Source organism: Thermobia domestica, chromosome 11 (genome assembly GCF_964235325.1).
Source record: "Thermobia domestica chromosome 11, izTheDome1.hap1.1, whole genome shotgun sequence".
Classification (NCBI taxonomy): Eukaryota; Metazoa; Arthropoda; class Insecta; order Zygentoma; family Lepismatidae; genus Thermobia; species Thermobia domestica.
The window spans coordinates 123605630-123621917 of NC_137464.1; the positions used below are offsets into that span (position 1 = coordinate 123605630).

General features: G+C 36.4%; 1 protein-coding gene across 1 annotated transcript in view; it reads right to left on the reverse strand.

Moving 5' to 3' along the window:
* The window catches only part of LOC145664417 (uncharacterized), a 42802-nt gene extending 33241 nt beyond the window's left edge, over window positions 1–9561 (reverse strand). The window contains exons 1-2 of the mRNA XM_081731100.1: window positions 9183–9561; window positions 4939–5054 (exon numbers count right to left, since the gene is read on the reverse strand). Coding sequence (XP_081587226.1) covers window positions 4939–5054; window positions 9183–9428 — 362 coding nt within the window. The 5' untranslated portion in view covers window positions 9429–9561. The remainder of the gene's footprint in view (window positions 1–4938; window positions 5055–9182) is intronic.
* Between the last annotated feature and the right edge of the window lie 6727 nt (window positions 9562–16288).

The following is a 16288-nucleotide window of genomic DNA, read 5'->3' on the forward strand; positions in this document are numbered from 1 at the left end:
GTCCGGAATTGTCCTAATCCTCTAAAATTCTTAAAGGACCACCCCTATTTCTATCAATGCTTGCGAATTCCCAAGAACAGACGGACGGACTACACTTTATCGCCATTACATTTAGTATTATCTTAATCTTTAACCGTGTCCAACGTTCACTTACTGCTCCTCCAATGTTTATGTGCTTCATATTTTTGCTTCACTTTTTCAGGATTCTCAATTTCAGGACGATCTATAAATTAATACAAGACGCCGAAAATGTCAAGTTAGTAGCTAACGTAACTAAAAGAAATGCCGAAATCGATAATAATACTCAATAAGTAACAAAGGTAAACCTACTAGTACACTTAATGTTTTGTTTTACATCTCATGCTCCTCCACACTACTTCCCGAAGAACAGACACAACCATTTGAACGGATGCCTACATATTACTGTTGGTGAAAATTGCAACAAGAAGGAATGGCGAGAATAAGTCCTATTTCACATGACTTGTGCGGCGTGTGTACTGTTTTCTCCCTCTCTCTCTTTCTCGCTATATCTATCTATCTATCTATCTATCTATCTATCTATCTATCTATCTATCTATCTATCTATATATATATATATATATATATATATATATATATGTGTGTGTGTGTGTGTGTGTGTGTGTGTAAGAAAATACAATGAGAATAAAATAATCAGTATTGGCAGAAGCATTATTGGCCGCTAGGTTCGCTAAACCCTTACGGCGCCATTAGTGGCAAAATTTGCAAATAAAGTTCCCTGTAATCCTGTTGTGTGATTCGTGCTTTAGTTGTTAACTAGGATTAAACCGGTCAAAATCTAAATTACCTATTGTGTATATAGTTATTACTGTTGTGCAGTAGATGTTAGTTATTAAAGAAAAGATATCTGATGAGTTGGGTAATTTTGTTTACATGAGTTGAATTAAAATATTTTCTGATTTACAATCTATACATTTGAAGAATACTTGTATGCTGAATAATTTGTTGTATGGAGCATATATTACTGTTATGAATTGGATTTAAATGCCAAATTTGAATACTCATATATATATATATCAGAAACCAGATTAATTGTAGTATACAGGGTGTCTCAAAAGTCCCTTGACATAGGACAATTCTGTTATTATAAGAGTTACAACAAAACGTAAGAGAGGAAACCGTCTCCAAATATGATGTTTTCAATCCAAAGTGAAGGAATTTTTTAAATCGGACGAGCCGTTTGGGCTGTACACTCTTTATGTGCCCAATGTTAAATGAAAATGCAACGTTGCCACTTACCTGGACCTACAACGTAAGTGAATAAAGTTACTGTCTTTTACGTTAATGTGTCAATGGTCAACATCCATTTCAAACATGCCCCCCATTTACATTATGTTGTGGTCCAGGTAAATGGCAACGTTGCATTTTCATTTAACATTGGACACATAGTGAGTGTACAGCCCAAACGGCTTATCCGATTTAAAAAATCTCTTCACTTTAGATTGAAATCATCATATTTGGAGACGAATTCCCTTCTTACATTTTGTTGTAACTCTTACAATAACAGAGTTGTCGTATGAGACTTTTGAGACAGCCTGTATATTTGCTCATTGTTCTTGTTTGCTAGGTTCCATAAGTAAAGATTACTCAAGATATAGGCTAGGTATTCAAATTAATCGATTGGCTGCAAATTTGTTGTAATTAGACTTTCGAATTTGCTATAAAGGCAGTTTCTTTAAAATACTTTTATTTACCTTAATTTTGGTTAACAACTGTAAGAAATTAACTTTGGTTCCTAGATTGGGATTTTCAAATTATTAAATTACCGGAACAACTGTTTTTCTTGCACATAAAGTGGGGCTGCTACAGAATATTCCGATCGGTGACATAGGGCTACTTATTTAATGGGGAAGACTCAACTGCACGTGGTATGATGTACGGACAATTATAATTTCAGCGTGATGGCGCATGGGTAGCTCGAAAAGCGCCCTAACAGGAAACGTATTGCTAAACATCACTATTCCTCGCTGACGTTAAAGGACGCAATATAAACAGACAACTGTGTTTGACTGAGGCTGCAAGGTCGGCATAAGATAAGGACGTATCTCGAACTGCGAAATTACTGTGAGTACAGTGATGCTTGTGCAGAAGCACTAGACGGAAGAGAACCGTACGCAGGCAATCGGACAGAGGATCGCGCAATGTGACCATACCATGGGATGGCAAGACATTGTTAGATTAACGACGCATTAGTTTCTATTGACTCACTGCAATGGCTGCGTGAACACTTTTAACGGAGTGCTGAGTGGCAGATGGCCTTGTTTTTCGGATCAATCCGTTTCAACTTTTCTCTAGTGATAGCTGTATATATATTTTATATGTTATCGTGGTGAGTGCAATCTGCCAGTATGTATTATCGAATGTCATAACAACCGAACGGCAGGTACGTGGCAGAGTAAACGGAAATTATACGCGTAGTGACATAGCAGCCATTTTGAAGGTATTGGAATTGTTTCGGACATCTTGATTGGCTATTCGTCTGTTTCAGCGTTTTTCATTGGCCATTCCGTTCTTAACTGGAGAATGCGTTGGCACTACTCGTCCAACTTCTATTTACCATTTACTCTGGTATGTGACAGTATGGGGCAATGTTGAGTATAACATGCAATTTCCGTTGCTCGCTCATCAGGGAAGTTATAGAGGCCAAGATCATACCCTTTTTTCAAACAATTTGGAACACCATATTTCAGAGAAGGAGAATGTCCTGCCACATGCATCCAGATGTGTGAATGTCTTATTTAAGAAAAAAATAATACCACTACTTCCGTATGTAACTCATCAAATGCTATGGGATATGATTGCTCATCTCCTTGTTTGTCATGGTACTCCAGCACAATTGATGTCTTCTGGTCTCACATAGAAGCAGAGTTGCAGGCGATTGTCGAACCAACGCATGTTTGGTTCGATGCCAAAATAAATAGAAGTGCTAACCGCAAGACGTGGAGACCTCATACCATACCCATTTCATTTAAGATCGGAAATGTATAGTTTTGAAATTGTTATCATTTCTGTATAGTGATGTAGCAAATTTGTGGTATAAATTTCATTTCACTCACACATGTTTCCTTGGTATTGCAATTCTCGCAAATACTGTAAGTTGTGTATATATTTTAAAATAATGTTCAGTGGTCTCGATATTTTTGTACGAAATAAGTTGATTCGTTAATTTGGAGTATAACGTGTTGTTCAGCACTGAGACTACATAGACGTGGACCTACAGCTTAACGTGCGATCCGAAACACGAGCTCTCACCGGGAATCGAGCCCAGGACTTCTGCGCCAAAGGCGTGTGCGCTAAATATACAGCCACGGCAGTCCTGTATGAAATGGGAAAAACGAAGGAAAAATACTCAAGAATTCTAATACCATTTTAATTTATATAAAATACACATGAAATATTATCAGAGGTCTTGTAAAATAATTTTTATCTTTTCTCCTAAATTCCAGATGCCAGACAAAACAATTTTCCTGACCCGCGGCATTTAACAAAATAAAGGTCCACTACTGAAGAATGTCTATAAAAGCTAAATAACGGCTTAGTTAATAACAGTGGATAAGAAAACACGTAAACTAATCAACTAATTGCCACTTCACCAATTATGATTTTTTTTTCAAAGAGTGTTCTTTCCTGATGATTCCAAATAAATTTCATGAGAATCTAACAATATCTTTGGAGCTAGGCCATGAAAATCCCCAACGGCTGACAGTGCTCATACTATAATTGTATGTGTGATCACGTATAACTTCGACATAATTCTATTTTATTTATACTTCTTTTAGCATTTTGTTCGTTTAACTACTTCCTGATAATTTTCATTTTTTCTCTCTTCTAGAATCTAATTATATCTTGTTTTAGAAACTTTTACAGAAGTTATGGGGTCTGGATCTCAAGCACTGAAACTTCTTATTTCTCCTATGTATGCTAAATAAGCTACTAGTTGGCGTTGGACTGCTAAGCAAGTCTCTGGGAAGTTCTCTATCAATAAACTTTTGTTAATAGAAAAACGAGTCTACACTTGCATTTCCATGTGATATAGTCAATATCATTTTCACAACACTTCATAAATGTTTGAATTCACTTTTTCCACCTGGAACGAGATCTTTGCTTCCACATGTCGTTTTTGTTCCCTAAGTAAAAATCCTCAATTTTCCCTGATTTCCAGTTTAAGTACCATTTTCTTTAATTTTTTATATCACTTCTCTCTTTCCTGACTTTTCAAGGATTTCCTTGATTTCTAGATTTGCAAGAATCTTGTATTATATTATTGTAATTAATATTTATATGTATGAGTATTTACGTGCAAGGTCTAATGTAATTAAGTTGTTCGGTATCAGGCATCACAATTTGTTTGTTTTAAACAAGTTAAGTTTTCTAAAAATAATTTCTTTTGCAACTTAAACAAAAATAAATAAAAATTCATAAAGCACTTACATAAAAAAAATCCAAAATTGTTTTATATAAAATAGAAATAATATTTTTTGTACGACTTCAAGATAATTTAAATATTTGTTACAAACAATTTCTTAGTATATTAAGCTTATATTTTTCATTTAATATTTTAAATTGCAAAGCATATATTACGAAACAAACATTACAAAACGATTCAACAGACATTATTTTATAAATCTGGACGTTGTAAAAAATTCTACAAACAACGCATGTATAAAATATCCCGCTTAGGCTGAAGAAAGCTCAGATGTAGAAACGTTGGAATCAGAAGACAATCATTTTAATTTATCTGTAGTACACGGTATTCTTTACAAAAATTTAATAACCTTTTATAGGTGGATACTATTCTTAAGATAGAACAAGTACAGTGAGATAATTGGCATATTTATATTTTTGGCTTGGCGTATGCTCCTAATCGTGCAATTCTACAAACTAGTAGAGAATACTGACCTGTTTACTTGACTTCCATAATTGTGAGTTAAAAATTTCGACAATTCTTCACGAAAATCCCAAAGACCTGCCGCTATGCCATATTGAAAAAGATAACTATTTTTCCTCTCATTTTCCTGGAAAAACAATTAAAAATACACACATAAATAAATAAATAAATAAATAAAAGAAGAAGAAAAAGTGTGAAATGGAAAACTGAAAGAGCATTTTCTTAGAATTAGTTAAATTATTCTTAAGTACAATGGAGTACCGATAATCCGAACAGGTCCGGGAGGAAAATTTTATTTTTTATTTTTTTTTTAACGAAAATACGCAGTTTTACGAAATTTATAACTAAAAGCATGAAAATGGGTGCATGTTTTCGTAGGAAACAAAGTGAACTTTCGTTAAATGCAGTTTTTTTAATACCTGTATTTAGGCCTTATGCCACATTATTACACGGTTTGAAATACAATAAAGGCATCAAGTTTTTCTAACATTTTAACAGTACAGTACGTATACTGTAGTCAGAAAACGTGTTTTAAAATACTATACGCTATGTATTACAACACAATAGATCCGTTCAATCACTTCAAACCGCGATTTTACTGTTATCCCGACCGATTCGAACAATCATGTAATCCGAACAGGGTTCGGTCCGAATTAGCGGGACTACACTGTACGAACTGACAATAAAGGGTCATATATGTGTCAGACAGACTTCTGAATCAAACATATAGCCCATTCGAAAAACACAAATTTAAGTTCTATGGACAACGGAATAACCCCTTCTGGCCTATTCTCCTGTGTAAGACACATCCGCAAATTGAAAAATTGTTGATTTTACGAATTATATTTAGCTTCTAGCATAAATTATTAGAGTCATGAATCTGATATGAATTTTTTGGTAATAAAATAGGCTGTCGAGAGACATAAGTCCCACTGATCTATAATGTACAGTCGAGGATAGAAAGTGAGACAACCTTATCATTCTGCCTGGCTTTTCTGGAACTTTGTGTACACTATTGAAAGTACTATATTCATTAAGTCCTAGCAAGGATTTCAAATAAATAGAACTCTTTTCCTTCATAACTTGGCTTATTCTTGGTAGGCATCGAATCAAACAAGATATCCATGTCTACCACCCGAAATAATACGTAACCATTCCTCAACCTGGGAAATAAACGCGTCCGGCTATCGTACGATTCACGTGGTAAAATTTATCCAATTCTCATTGCAATGTGAAAACAATGAAACGAAATTATTTGTTATGCTGTAGGTAATAAATGTTGCATTCGAAACATACACTACGAGAGGAATATATGTATTACTTACCGATGCTGCTTTTGTTTTTTGATCCTACTGTTTCGTGAAGGTAATTATTGGATCACTGACTGGTAGTACACGATATCTGTATTTCATTAAAACAAGGAAGCAGCTCATATTATGATACCACAAGAACAGACGTAGAAAACAAAACAAAACAAAACAAAAAAAAAAAAAAAAAAAAAAAAGGGCATCTGTGAGGATGAAAGCAGATCCCAATACAACTTACGTAACGTCGCTGCATTTGGTTTAACCAAACACTTGCAGAGGGACCAGGTATGTGTGTTCTCATGGAGAAATAACTTTTTGAAAAGAGTTGATCTGGTAATCCGTTCTGTTCGTCTTTGTTTTAATGCACCAGAACAGATAAGGGCAGAGCAGATAGTAATTATAATCACTTTTAGGTAGAAGGTTTTGTATATGTATAAAACTTGCTTGTGGTTCTCCTTTTAACGGGAAGCAGATCGTATGAATGAGATGTTTTTAGTGTTCTTGCGAGCGAAGCCTGTTTAATGTGAAGTTGGTATTAGAGTGTTAACGACATTCCCGCAGTTCGACTATCACATCCTGGAGTAAAAATGCGACCAGCAGTTATTGTTAAATTGCTGGTAGGTTATTTTGTAACGATATATCAACACCTGAGAAGCACGTACCGGCAGATCAAATTCAAGAGCAGCTATAAAATGACGATATTGTTACTGACGAAATACGTACGCTCGTGATTCACGATAATATTCAGATAATGACACAGATGGAAGTGAAGTCTGTGACGATGAGTACAATACAACGCAGGATGATAATGTGCTCCTGATCATGAACAAAGCACCAGTTCGTTATTCGCCCTATTCGAGAACTGCTAAAGTTTGTTGTTCCTGAAAGGTTACTTGGCAAATACGTACATTTATGGACAAGACAGCCACGTGAGAAAGAAAGTAACTATCCTTCGATTCTTTGTGTTCCTAGAAAGTTCATCGACCATCAACGAAGTCGACTGAACATAGAACAGTTATGAAACCAAGTGATCAGGAATGGAAACGTTCTGTACAGATATAAGACGGCACTGAAAATGACTCAATGGCCGAAGTGCAGAGCACTGCAAAAACAGTATAAATAATAATGTCTTGTTGCAATTTGAATTGCTAGGCATCGGCACAAGATAATTCATAATCTATACTTCCAATTTGGACAGTGTCTATAAAGACCGATATCGATCAATCCATTATCAAATTCCCAGCTTGTAGGTAAAGGCATTCAAAACTAGGCTAATATTGTATATCGAAAAATAACACGTTAAGTATCGACGAAAGTCGTTTCAAAAGAAACTGATTTCGACAACCGAGCAGCCGTATTTATGAATGAAGTAAAACAATTACTTTCGGAACAGGATTTCAGCCCTGCTAATGTCATTAATGCACAACAGTCAGGGTTCGATAAACATGCGATTTAGTCGGACTCTGGAGTTGCGAGGAACGAAGAGCGTACACGTCGCCATGAGTTCGCTATCAGCAACTCATTCGTATAATTATGCTAGTAATAAAGTTGGACAGAACTCTTTTGCGTTTATGTATTTTATGATAGTAAAACCCACAGGTCCTTTTCGCAATCAATGAACACCGACTTTCCGAACTTAAAAAGTATCTGCCAGTAAGTCGTCGTCTAATATGTGCAGGGAGAAGTGAAGATACTTCTGCAGCACGTATTGTGACCAAGTGCCTTTTGCTGTTGGATTGCTGAAGACCAAATATGGATGACAAATTTTTTCAGTTCGACAGTTCCGGAGGAGATGCAACTCTTAAAAGGTTAATTCGTGGAAAATGCACTGGCTTTATTCAACCTTGAGACACTTATTTCTTCGACCTTACACAAATACGTTGGAGTGTAGAACAGATGAAGTTCTCGTTGGTTCAGATGCCAACTTCAGGTACAGTGACTACTTTGTACATTTTTATTTCCAGCTCAGAGATTGAGACATGATTCGATACACGTTTTTTAAATTTAGTTATTTATAAGAAAGCCCTGGTCCATTCGAAACACCCGTACAATTCTCTTTGAACATTGTCTTGCGGAGACGTGTCAAGATGACTGTTCACATCTGGCATTCATATAATATGTTCATTTTAAAGAATGTCTCTGGTCGAATCATTCGAACGCTGTGTACTTCGATATTAGCCTAGGCCTATATATAGCTACTCTGTGGGTAACTGAATTTGTGTAACCCCTTCGTAACACACCCAGACTCACCATCGCTGACGCGCCTGCTTCCTACGGACACATCCCCACACTACTGCGTGAGCTCACTAGCTTCGCCCTAACTCGGTTAAGTAGCTTTCGTGCCTTTTAGTGGCCACGTAGCACAGGTTGGTGTTTTTAGCACTGTTTTTGTCGTATATCCAGAAGCCGTATTTACATGCAAATCGTAAAACAATTGTAAACTTTCAAACGTGCAGTTTTACTATACGCATCCATAGTATAAGTGGTGGTAGTAGTAGTATTTAGAACGGGTTAGAAGCCCCGCAGGGGTTGGTTAGGTTCTGTTCTGCACATAAAATGTGCAAATTAATGGTTTGCCCAAATTTTTCTGTACATTTTACACTCTGTGGATCTATATAGTAAAACTGCACCTTTTTAACAATTACTTCTTTTGGCCCCTTGAATTTTATCTTTGCCATGTGATATATTTCACGTCACCCAGCGGAAATGTTTTAGGGGACAATAAGGAAATTAGTGAAAGAATTATAACTTTTCAACAAGTCTTTCTAGTGGTGCGCCAAAAGTAAACCAGTACTGAAATTAATGTTACTCCACAGGTGGATACTCATATTTGACATGGACTTAAATGATATCAACCCTAGTACTCGGACTTTCTACCACAGATTAAGGACCAACTTCCTTAGATTAGGTCCTTATTCCATGATTTTACCTTCATACATTCTACATACCAACCGTTCTTCTGTCGCTCTCAAAAATATATCGTTACATTTCTGCAATAAATCAGGTCCAGGGGCACCAGCTGATAAATTTATTATGGCAGGATGATACACGTTTAAGATATCAGGACCATCAAATAAATGATTCAACTTCGGATCATTTATTTCAACTGCTGGGGTGTTCGTGCCTTCCATCTCGAAATATCGGATAGACTTGCTTACACGCCTGTAGCATCTATAAACATTTCTGCAACTCATATCATTATAAGTTGATTAGAAGGTTGATAAGAAGGTTCAAAAGTCAAGTGGCACGTGCACGAACATCGAACAATAATAATGAAACGAATTTTGTATATCACTTGTTACTTATAATATCCAATGTTGCCAGTAAAGCTATGTTTGCAAAATGATTTATTTGAATATACATAAATAAAAATAAACTACTGACGACACCACAGGAACAAAGAGGCTTATACCTGCCCCTTAAGATAGGCCTATGTTGTATTATAATGTAGGTCAAGTAATGTAAAACTATTCACTTCGATACATTTTTCTGTGCAGTTTTACTATGTGGATCCACACAGAAATTCATATGAAAAAATACATCTTTCTCTCGGATTTTATTTATTGTATCTTCAGCAATCATGAGTTTGCCAGTTTGCCTGTTTAACCAATGAGTTTGCCAGTTACACAGTTTGTTTAGGTAGGCAAATGAAACAAGTAGAAGCCCCCTGGGCGCCTGCCTGTCACTTCTACCATTTCATCTAGCACACTGTTCACAGGCTGCCAGCAGCTCGGGTTTAGCGTAGAGATGGCCACAAAGTGCTGGAACCTGTTCCAGACATGGATTCAAAAACCCGGTTCCAGAACCGGATCTTGGGAACACGTTCCAGAGTCGGATCCGAAAAACTGATTCTGGAACTGGATCTTCTAGAACCGGATCCGTTCAGAGCCGAAAACTGGTTCCACCAGGAACCGTTCTGGCCATCTCTAGTAGGAATAGGAATAAGTAGTAGTAGTAGTAGTAATAGTAGGTGTAGTAGTACAAGAATAGTAGTAGTAGGAGGAGGGGTAAGTAGTAGTAGAGTCTTTCAGCGCTATTTTCGACCGGGACGAATAGTTGCTTTGCCGAAAAGTTGGCAAATAGCCGGAAATGAGCATTAAATCCACCGGCGCCGCCGTCGGAAAGTTGTCTTGCCGAGCAGTCGGCAAATAGCCGTAAAGGCACAGTAAATGCGCCGGCGCAGCCGTCGAAAAGAATCCGGCATAAGGAGTCGGCAGAGGGTCGGAAAGAGGCCTTTCTGACTGCTGTGCCCAGGGAGTAATCTACAGCCCCCACCCCCTAACACCCCTCTAAATTTCTTTCCATACACCCCTGAATGGAAAGGAATACTCCCCCAAATCCTATTGTATCAATCAGTATCATATAGGTTATTTATTACATCAAGTTAAAAAAAAAGATTTAGCGTTTAGGAAAGAAGACAATATTCTTATTTATTTATTTCACTTCAAAATACGAAGCGACCTCGTTCTCATGTACGGCTTCGAGAACCACATGACCTCATTGTTTCGGGGGATGTTTCGATCGAAACAATTGATAAAACAGACCCGCTCATACGTACCCTCCTGGGCTCCGCAAGTCATGTCTCCTCTAGACCTCAATACAAAAAGTACAATTTAGATATTTCTAAGCTCTGTGGCTGGTTTCGAGCCTGCTCCGCAAGTGGTGTATCAACGGACGGACGTTAGAAGGGTGTAGTCAAAACGTTTCTAGAAATGAAGAAATCGATCGAACTAAGAATTATATATATATTTTAGACTGAGTCTAGTGTTATGCAGGAACGCATTTGGCGCTAGCTTAATTTTTTGTAAAGTATATTTTTATTCACGTAAATTCATTGAGTGGAACAGGGCTCATAGCGAGTCACTTTTTTGACTAAAATTTACTTTTTTTTGTTTTTGCAGGAACGCATTTTTCGCTAGCTTAATTTTTTGTAAAATATATTTTTATTCACATAAATTCATTGAGTGGAACAGAGCTCATAGCGAGTCACTTTTCAACTAATATTTACTTTTTTTAAAGTTACTTTTTTTTCAAATTTGTCACTAAAAGTGACTTTTTTGAGAGGTAAAGTGACTTTTTCGTGTGATTTATGTTTTGCATTGGCAGTTTTCTAAGAAAAATATAAAAATAAATAGAAAAATGCAGAAACTTGTTACTCATCACTCTTGCATTACTCACTCTGCAGTACTTGCTGTCACATGTGAAACAGTCAGATTTGTTCTCACTTCAGCTTTTACTCTTTCTAAAGCACAGTGGACGGTTGGTGGATGCTTAAGCTCTCAAGGTGGGGTTGAGAACCCTTCTGTGTTTATTCTTCCTTCTATCTTAATAATCTTTTAGTTTTCTCTCGTAATAGTTAACGCTTCGTTCAACGTTGTGTGTGTGTGTCTGTGTGGTTCATCATGTTCGTCTTGTGTTATTCTTCTTGTATGTTCTTCTTAAGAGTAGGTGATGAATTTGAATATTTCACGTTTTTGAGAACTCTTAATGCGAAGTTAAATATAATGTCTGCGATGAAGAAATTCGGAAATAGGTCAGAACTGGTTCCACTTACTCAGAAGCTTTTTACGTCTGCTAAGTCTGCTTACCGTAATTACAAAGCTTACTTTGAAAACCTAAGAAAGGAGGAAGCTCAGAAAGAAGTAAAGAAGAAACAAAACAACAAACAAAGAGAGAGGTGATGGAGAAATTGACAAAGGAAAAAAGGGGTATGATGAGATTTTGGTCACTTTTTCGTGTGCTTTTGGCCACTTTTGGTCACTTTTCAACTATTTACAAGAGAGCAGACCACTATGAGACCTGGGATTATTAAAATTAGGGTATATTAAAGAAGATAAAACAGAAAGTTACAAAATATTTGTAAACTGAAAAACTGGATTTCTGGAAAACAACTAAATCAATGAATAATTTTCTTATGAAAGATATTCAGAGCCAATAACGTAGCCAGGAAGGGGCAGGGACGGAGATTAAGAGATCAAATAATATTACAACAATTAACGTTAACAACAGGGTTAGAATATTAAAGTAATGAAATTGGAACTATGTACAGTATAAATTACTAAACGAATGTGATTTCAGCATGGGACGAGGGAATTTTTTCCCAATTAATATTTCCACCCACTAAAACTTGCTGGGGGTGAATAAATTGAAATACTGTAATAGCAGAATTTTGCAAAATAATTACAATAATTCGTATGTAATCAATTCACGTATAATTACTGGGTAAAATAGTGGAGGTTAATTCCTAACACAGTGAAACCTCTCTTAATGGGCATCTCTCGACAGTGGACACCTTCATAAGAGGACAAACTTTCTTATTCTTCCATTCCATAAATATGTGTGGTGTGGTGTTATGAGAGAGAACCTTTCCTTTTAGGGACACCTCTCATTTACGGACAAATAATCGTGTTCTACCGATGTCCGTTTTGAGAGGTTTCACTGTATTACTTATTTTCATAATAATAATAAATGCTCAAATGAGTGAACTTACTTTATTGAACCTACCACTGCGAAGAGCTGATATTATTATTAATATTATTACTATTAGTAGTAGTAGTAGTAATTGTACTAGTATTGCAATATTTGCGTAACAAAATATACTGTTTTCTTGTTTGAGTTTGTTTAAAAAGTATATCACTATTCTGAGAGCACCCCCCCTTTTATTTTGAACACCCCCCAAGTAAAAATTTCTGGCGTACTTACTGGTTTTGCTGACTCTTACGGTCGGCACCAGTCGGCAAAAGGCATTTAATTTTACGATTTTGGACCGCTTTCATCCTCGGCAAAAGGTAGGCAACTTTGAACAAGTAGATTGTAGTGCTGCCGCGGACTGGTGCCGGCTGCCTCCGGCGGCCCGCTACCGTCGACGGCGGCAATCTTTCTTTCCGACCGCGACTTCCTGATGGGGTATGGAAGATTACGTGTATTTCAAGTCCGACTTTAATTTCTATATTTCCATGTAAATACACACCTCAGAGGTAAGTGCACACGATATTTGCATTACATATACACTACTCTATTAAAATATTATTAGAAATTTCTTCTGTAAATTTTATAAATTTATGGATCCGTATATTAAAACTTCACCCCATTTTTCTTACTCCTAAACAATTATCTGCGCCTCCACTTGCGCCCCCAAGAAGTTAATGCTATAGTCGCCATTGGAAAGAATTACTGCTCATCTGAATCGTAAAAGTGTCCACGCTTGTACAAATTTTCAAATGCGCCTTTTATACTAATGTAAATCCAAAGACGCTAGTGTTAAAATTGTTCGCAGTTTAGAATACATAATTAATATTAAAGTTAACATATCAAACTCCTACTATCACCGGCTATCTAAAAGCTCCCTCTACATACGACGCACTTAGGCCACTCATTCTTGACATTTATCAGGCTTATCTTGAAAAACAATTTCTTATTGCAGTTAGCGTTGACTTGAGAAAAGCATACGGCTCAATTATCTTAGATTTTCTCATTCAAAAGCTATACCTGTTATAGATTCCTTCCAAATTTATTAGAATCATTCATAACTTGCTTATCAAGAGAAAGATTTTTATCAAACTTAACAAACATTATAATAAACCTAGAACTACATCGGTTGGCTTACTCCAGGGAAGTGAGTTAAATCCTACTCTTTTCAATCTCTATATATTGGACCTCATAACAGAACTTAACCATGAAGTAAAACTGTATTCGTATGCTGATGATATTATTTTAATACTGACTACGGATGATCTTCACCGCGGGACAATTCTTATTGAACAAACCTACAGAAATTCTTACGTTGGTCTATGAACAATGGTATCAACATCAACTGGGGAAAACTGTATACTCCGTCTTCACGCGAAGACGTTGTTATACACTCCCTATCTTATATATAAAAGAGAACGCACAAATCCTTTGTTCCCTCATCACGCTAATACGGCTGAACCAATTTCTTTCATTTTTGGGGGGTTATTAGGATTTGGACCCTAGATGGTTTTTATCATATCACTTTAATTTTCAATTACCAGTGTCTTGAGATAATTGACCATTCAAGTGTCCATAACGTACAAATCCTTTGTTAGTTCATCATAGGTAAAAATAAACGTATTTATATGCAACCCGCATGACCGTGTCACTCGGCGGGTTAACATAAATGACAGGCGATATAATGTTAACATTTACTGCAATCTACTATGGTTTTTATCATATCACTTGAAAGCGAAAAAGTAAAAATTATCTAATTAACAAGGTTTATTGCGTTCCGGGGTGACCCCAGCGAAGCGGGGTGAACGCTGCTAGTCTTTCATAACGACGATCGCACGTAACGCAATGTTCGCCATCTCAAATACCTTGGGCTTTATTTGGACACAAAAATGACTTGGAAACCTCAGTTAGATCTGTTGTCAACCGCCTTGGATTCGTACTACAACATTCTCAAAAGCTTAAGTGCAAAACGCTGGGGACTCAATCCAACTAGTCTTTACAAAATTATTACACACTGTATGATGGCAAAAATTCTTTATGGAAACATCTTTTATGAGGAGAAGATGAACTATTTTTACCAGCGAGTAACCAAACTTTTATATGATGCACTTAAAATCATCCTTTCCCAACCTACCTTCTGCCAGAAAAATGCTCTCTTTGAGGAAACTGGTATGATTCCTATTGATTTACAAATATCCAAATTGTCAGAAACTTTTCTTTTGTCACGAATGCCTAAAAGGAAGAATCCTCCAATAGCACAGCTTCATCAGATTAAACATATATTGGAAAACAGACATCAGAAGGTACCGTATAGAAATGATACCATGGCTAATCAGAGCGTTTTTTAAAATTCACATGTACGAAGGAATGATCCTACAATCTCCATCACTGCCATGCTACATATTTCATTATACAACGAGTTTGATGCAAATAAGGACAATTTTTCCCCAATAACATCTCTTCTTCGACTTCAGGACATTTACCAAATATCAGTAATTACATTTGGCACTCTTGTGTAGATCAGCTATCTTCACATTGTATGATTGGTTTTACAGATGCATCTAAATACATACATCAGAATGTCGGCGCAGCAGTTGTTGTTCCTACTCTTCATATTACCAAAAAATTCAAACTTCCTCAATATTTTACCATCTTCGAAGGTGAGGACTTTGCCATTCGGCAAGCTCTTTAATTAATGAAAAAAAAAATACAACTTTCCAATACCTGCATCTGCTCTGATACTCTCAGTGTCCTTAACGCTTTGAGACACACCCATTGGAATGTTAAAGCTACTTGGCTTCTTTCAAATATAAAATTTTTATACCATCAACTTCAAGAACAAGGATATATTATACACTTTTTACACAACAAATCGCATTCTAATATCAAATTCCATGATGGTACCGACCTAGCTGCAAAGTCTGCATGTACTGATGGACAACCAGCTTTTATTAAAGTTAGTCACTTAAACTTCATTCTCATCATCATACGAAATCAAGTCCAGACGTTACATGCTTGGAAATCCGAAAATAGGCTCAAAATCAGGGCGACACTATTGGCAAATCATGTCTCTCTCTCAACCAAAACCATGGCTTACTATATATAATTGGTCTCGATACAAAGTACTTCTGTTCTACCGTCTTCTCTTTAACACCGCCTTAACGCCTTATAAATGATATGAAATACATAAATCGGCTACACCTTTATGTTGGTGTCAGCGTTATGTTGGATCTTTAAATCATTTAATTTTCGTTTGGGAACAATTTACTAAAGGCAGATCTTACATGATCAACAAATTCCACAGAGCACTTGGTTATGGACCTTCCTTTGTCGCGCAAAATTTAGCTACGACCTCTTGGACTCTCATCCAATTATTGATTGAATTTTTACAGATAAATGGTTTTCCTCTCTAAGGGCCAGTCCTACAATATCCTGATATTCTTTCTGATTACTATCAGTCAGAATTAGATATCAGGAAGTTGTCAGTTACTTTAACCCGTGGTTCGTTCCACAATATACTGTGCCTGATATATACTCTGTCAGATAGTTAACCCGAAGCAAGGTTTTAATGGACCATTTGATTCGT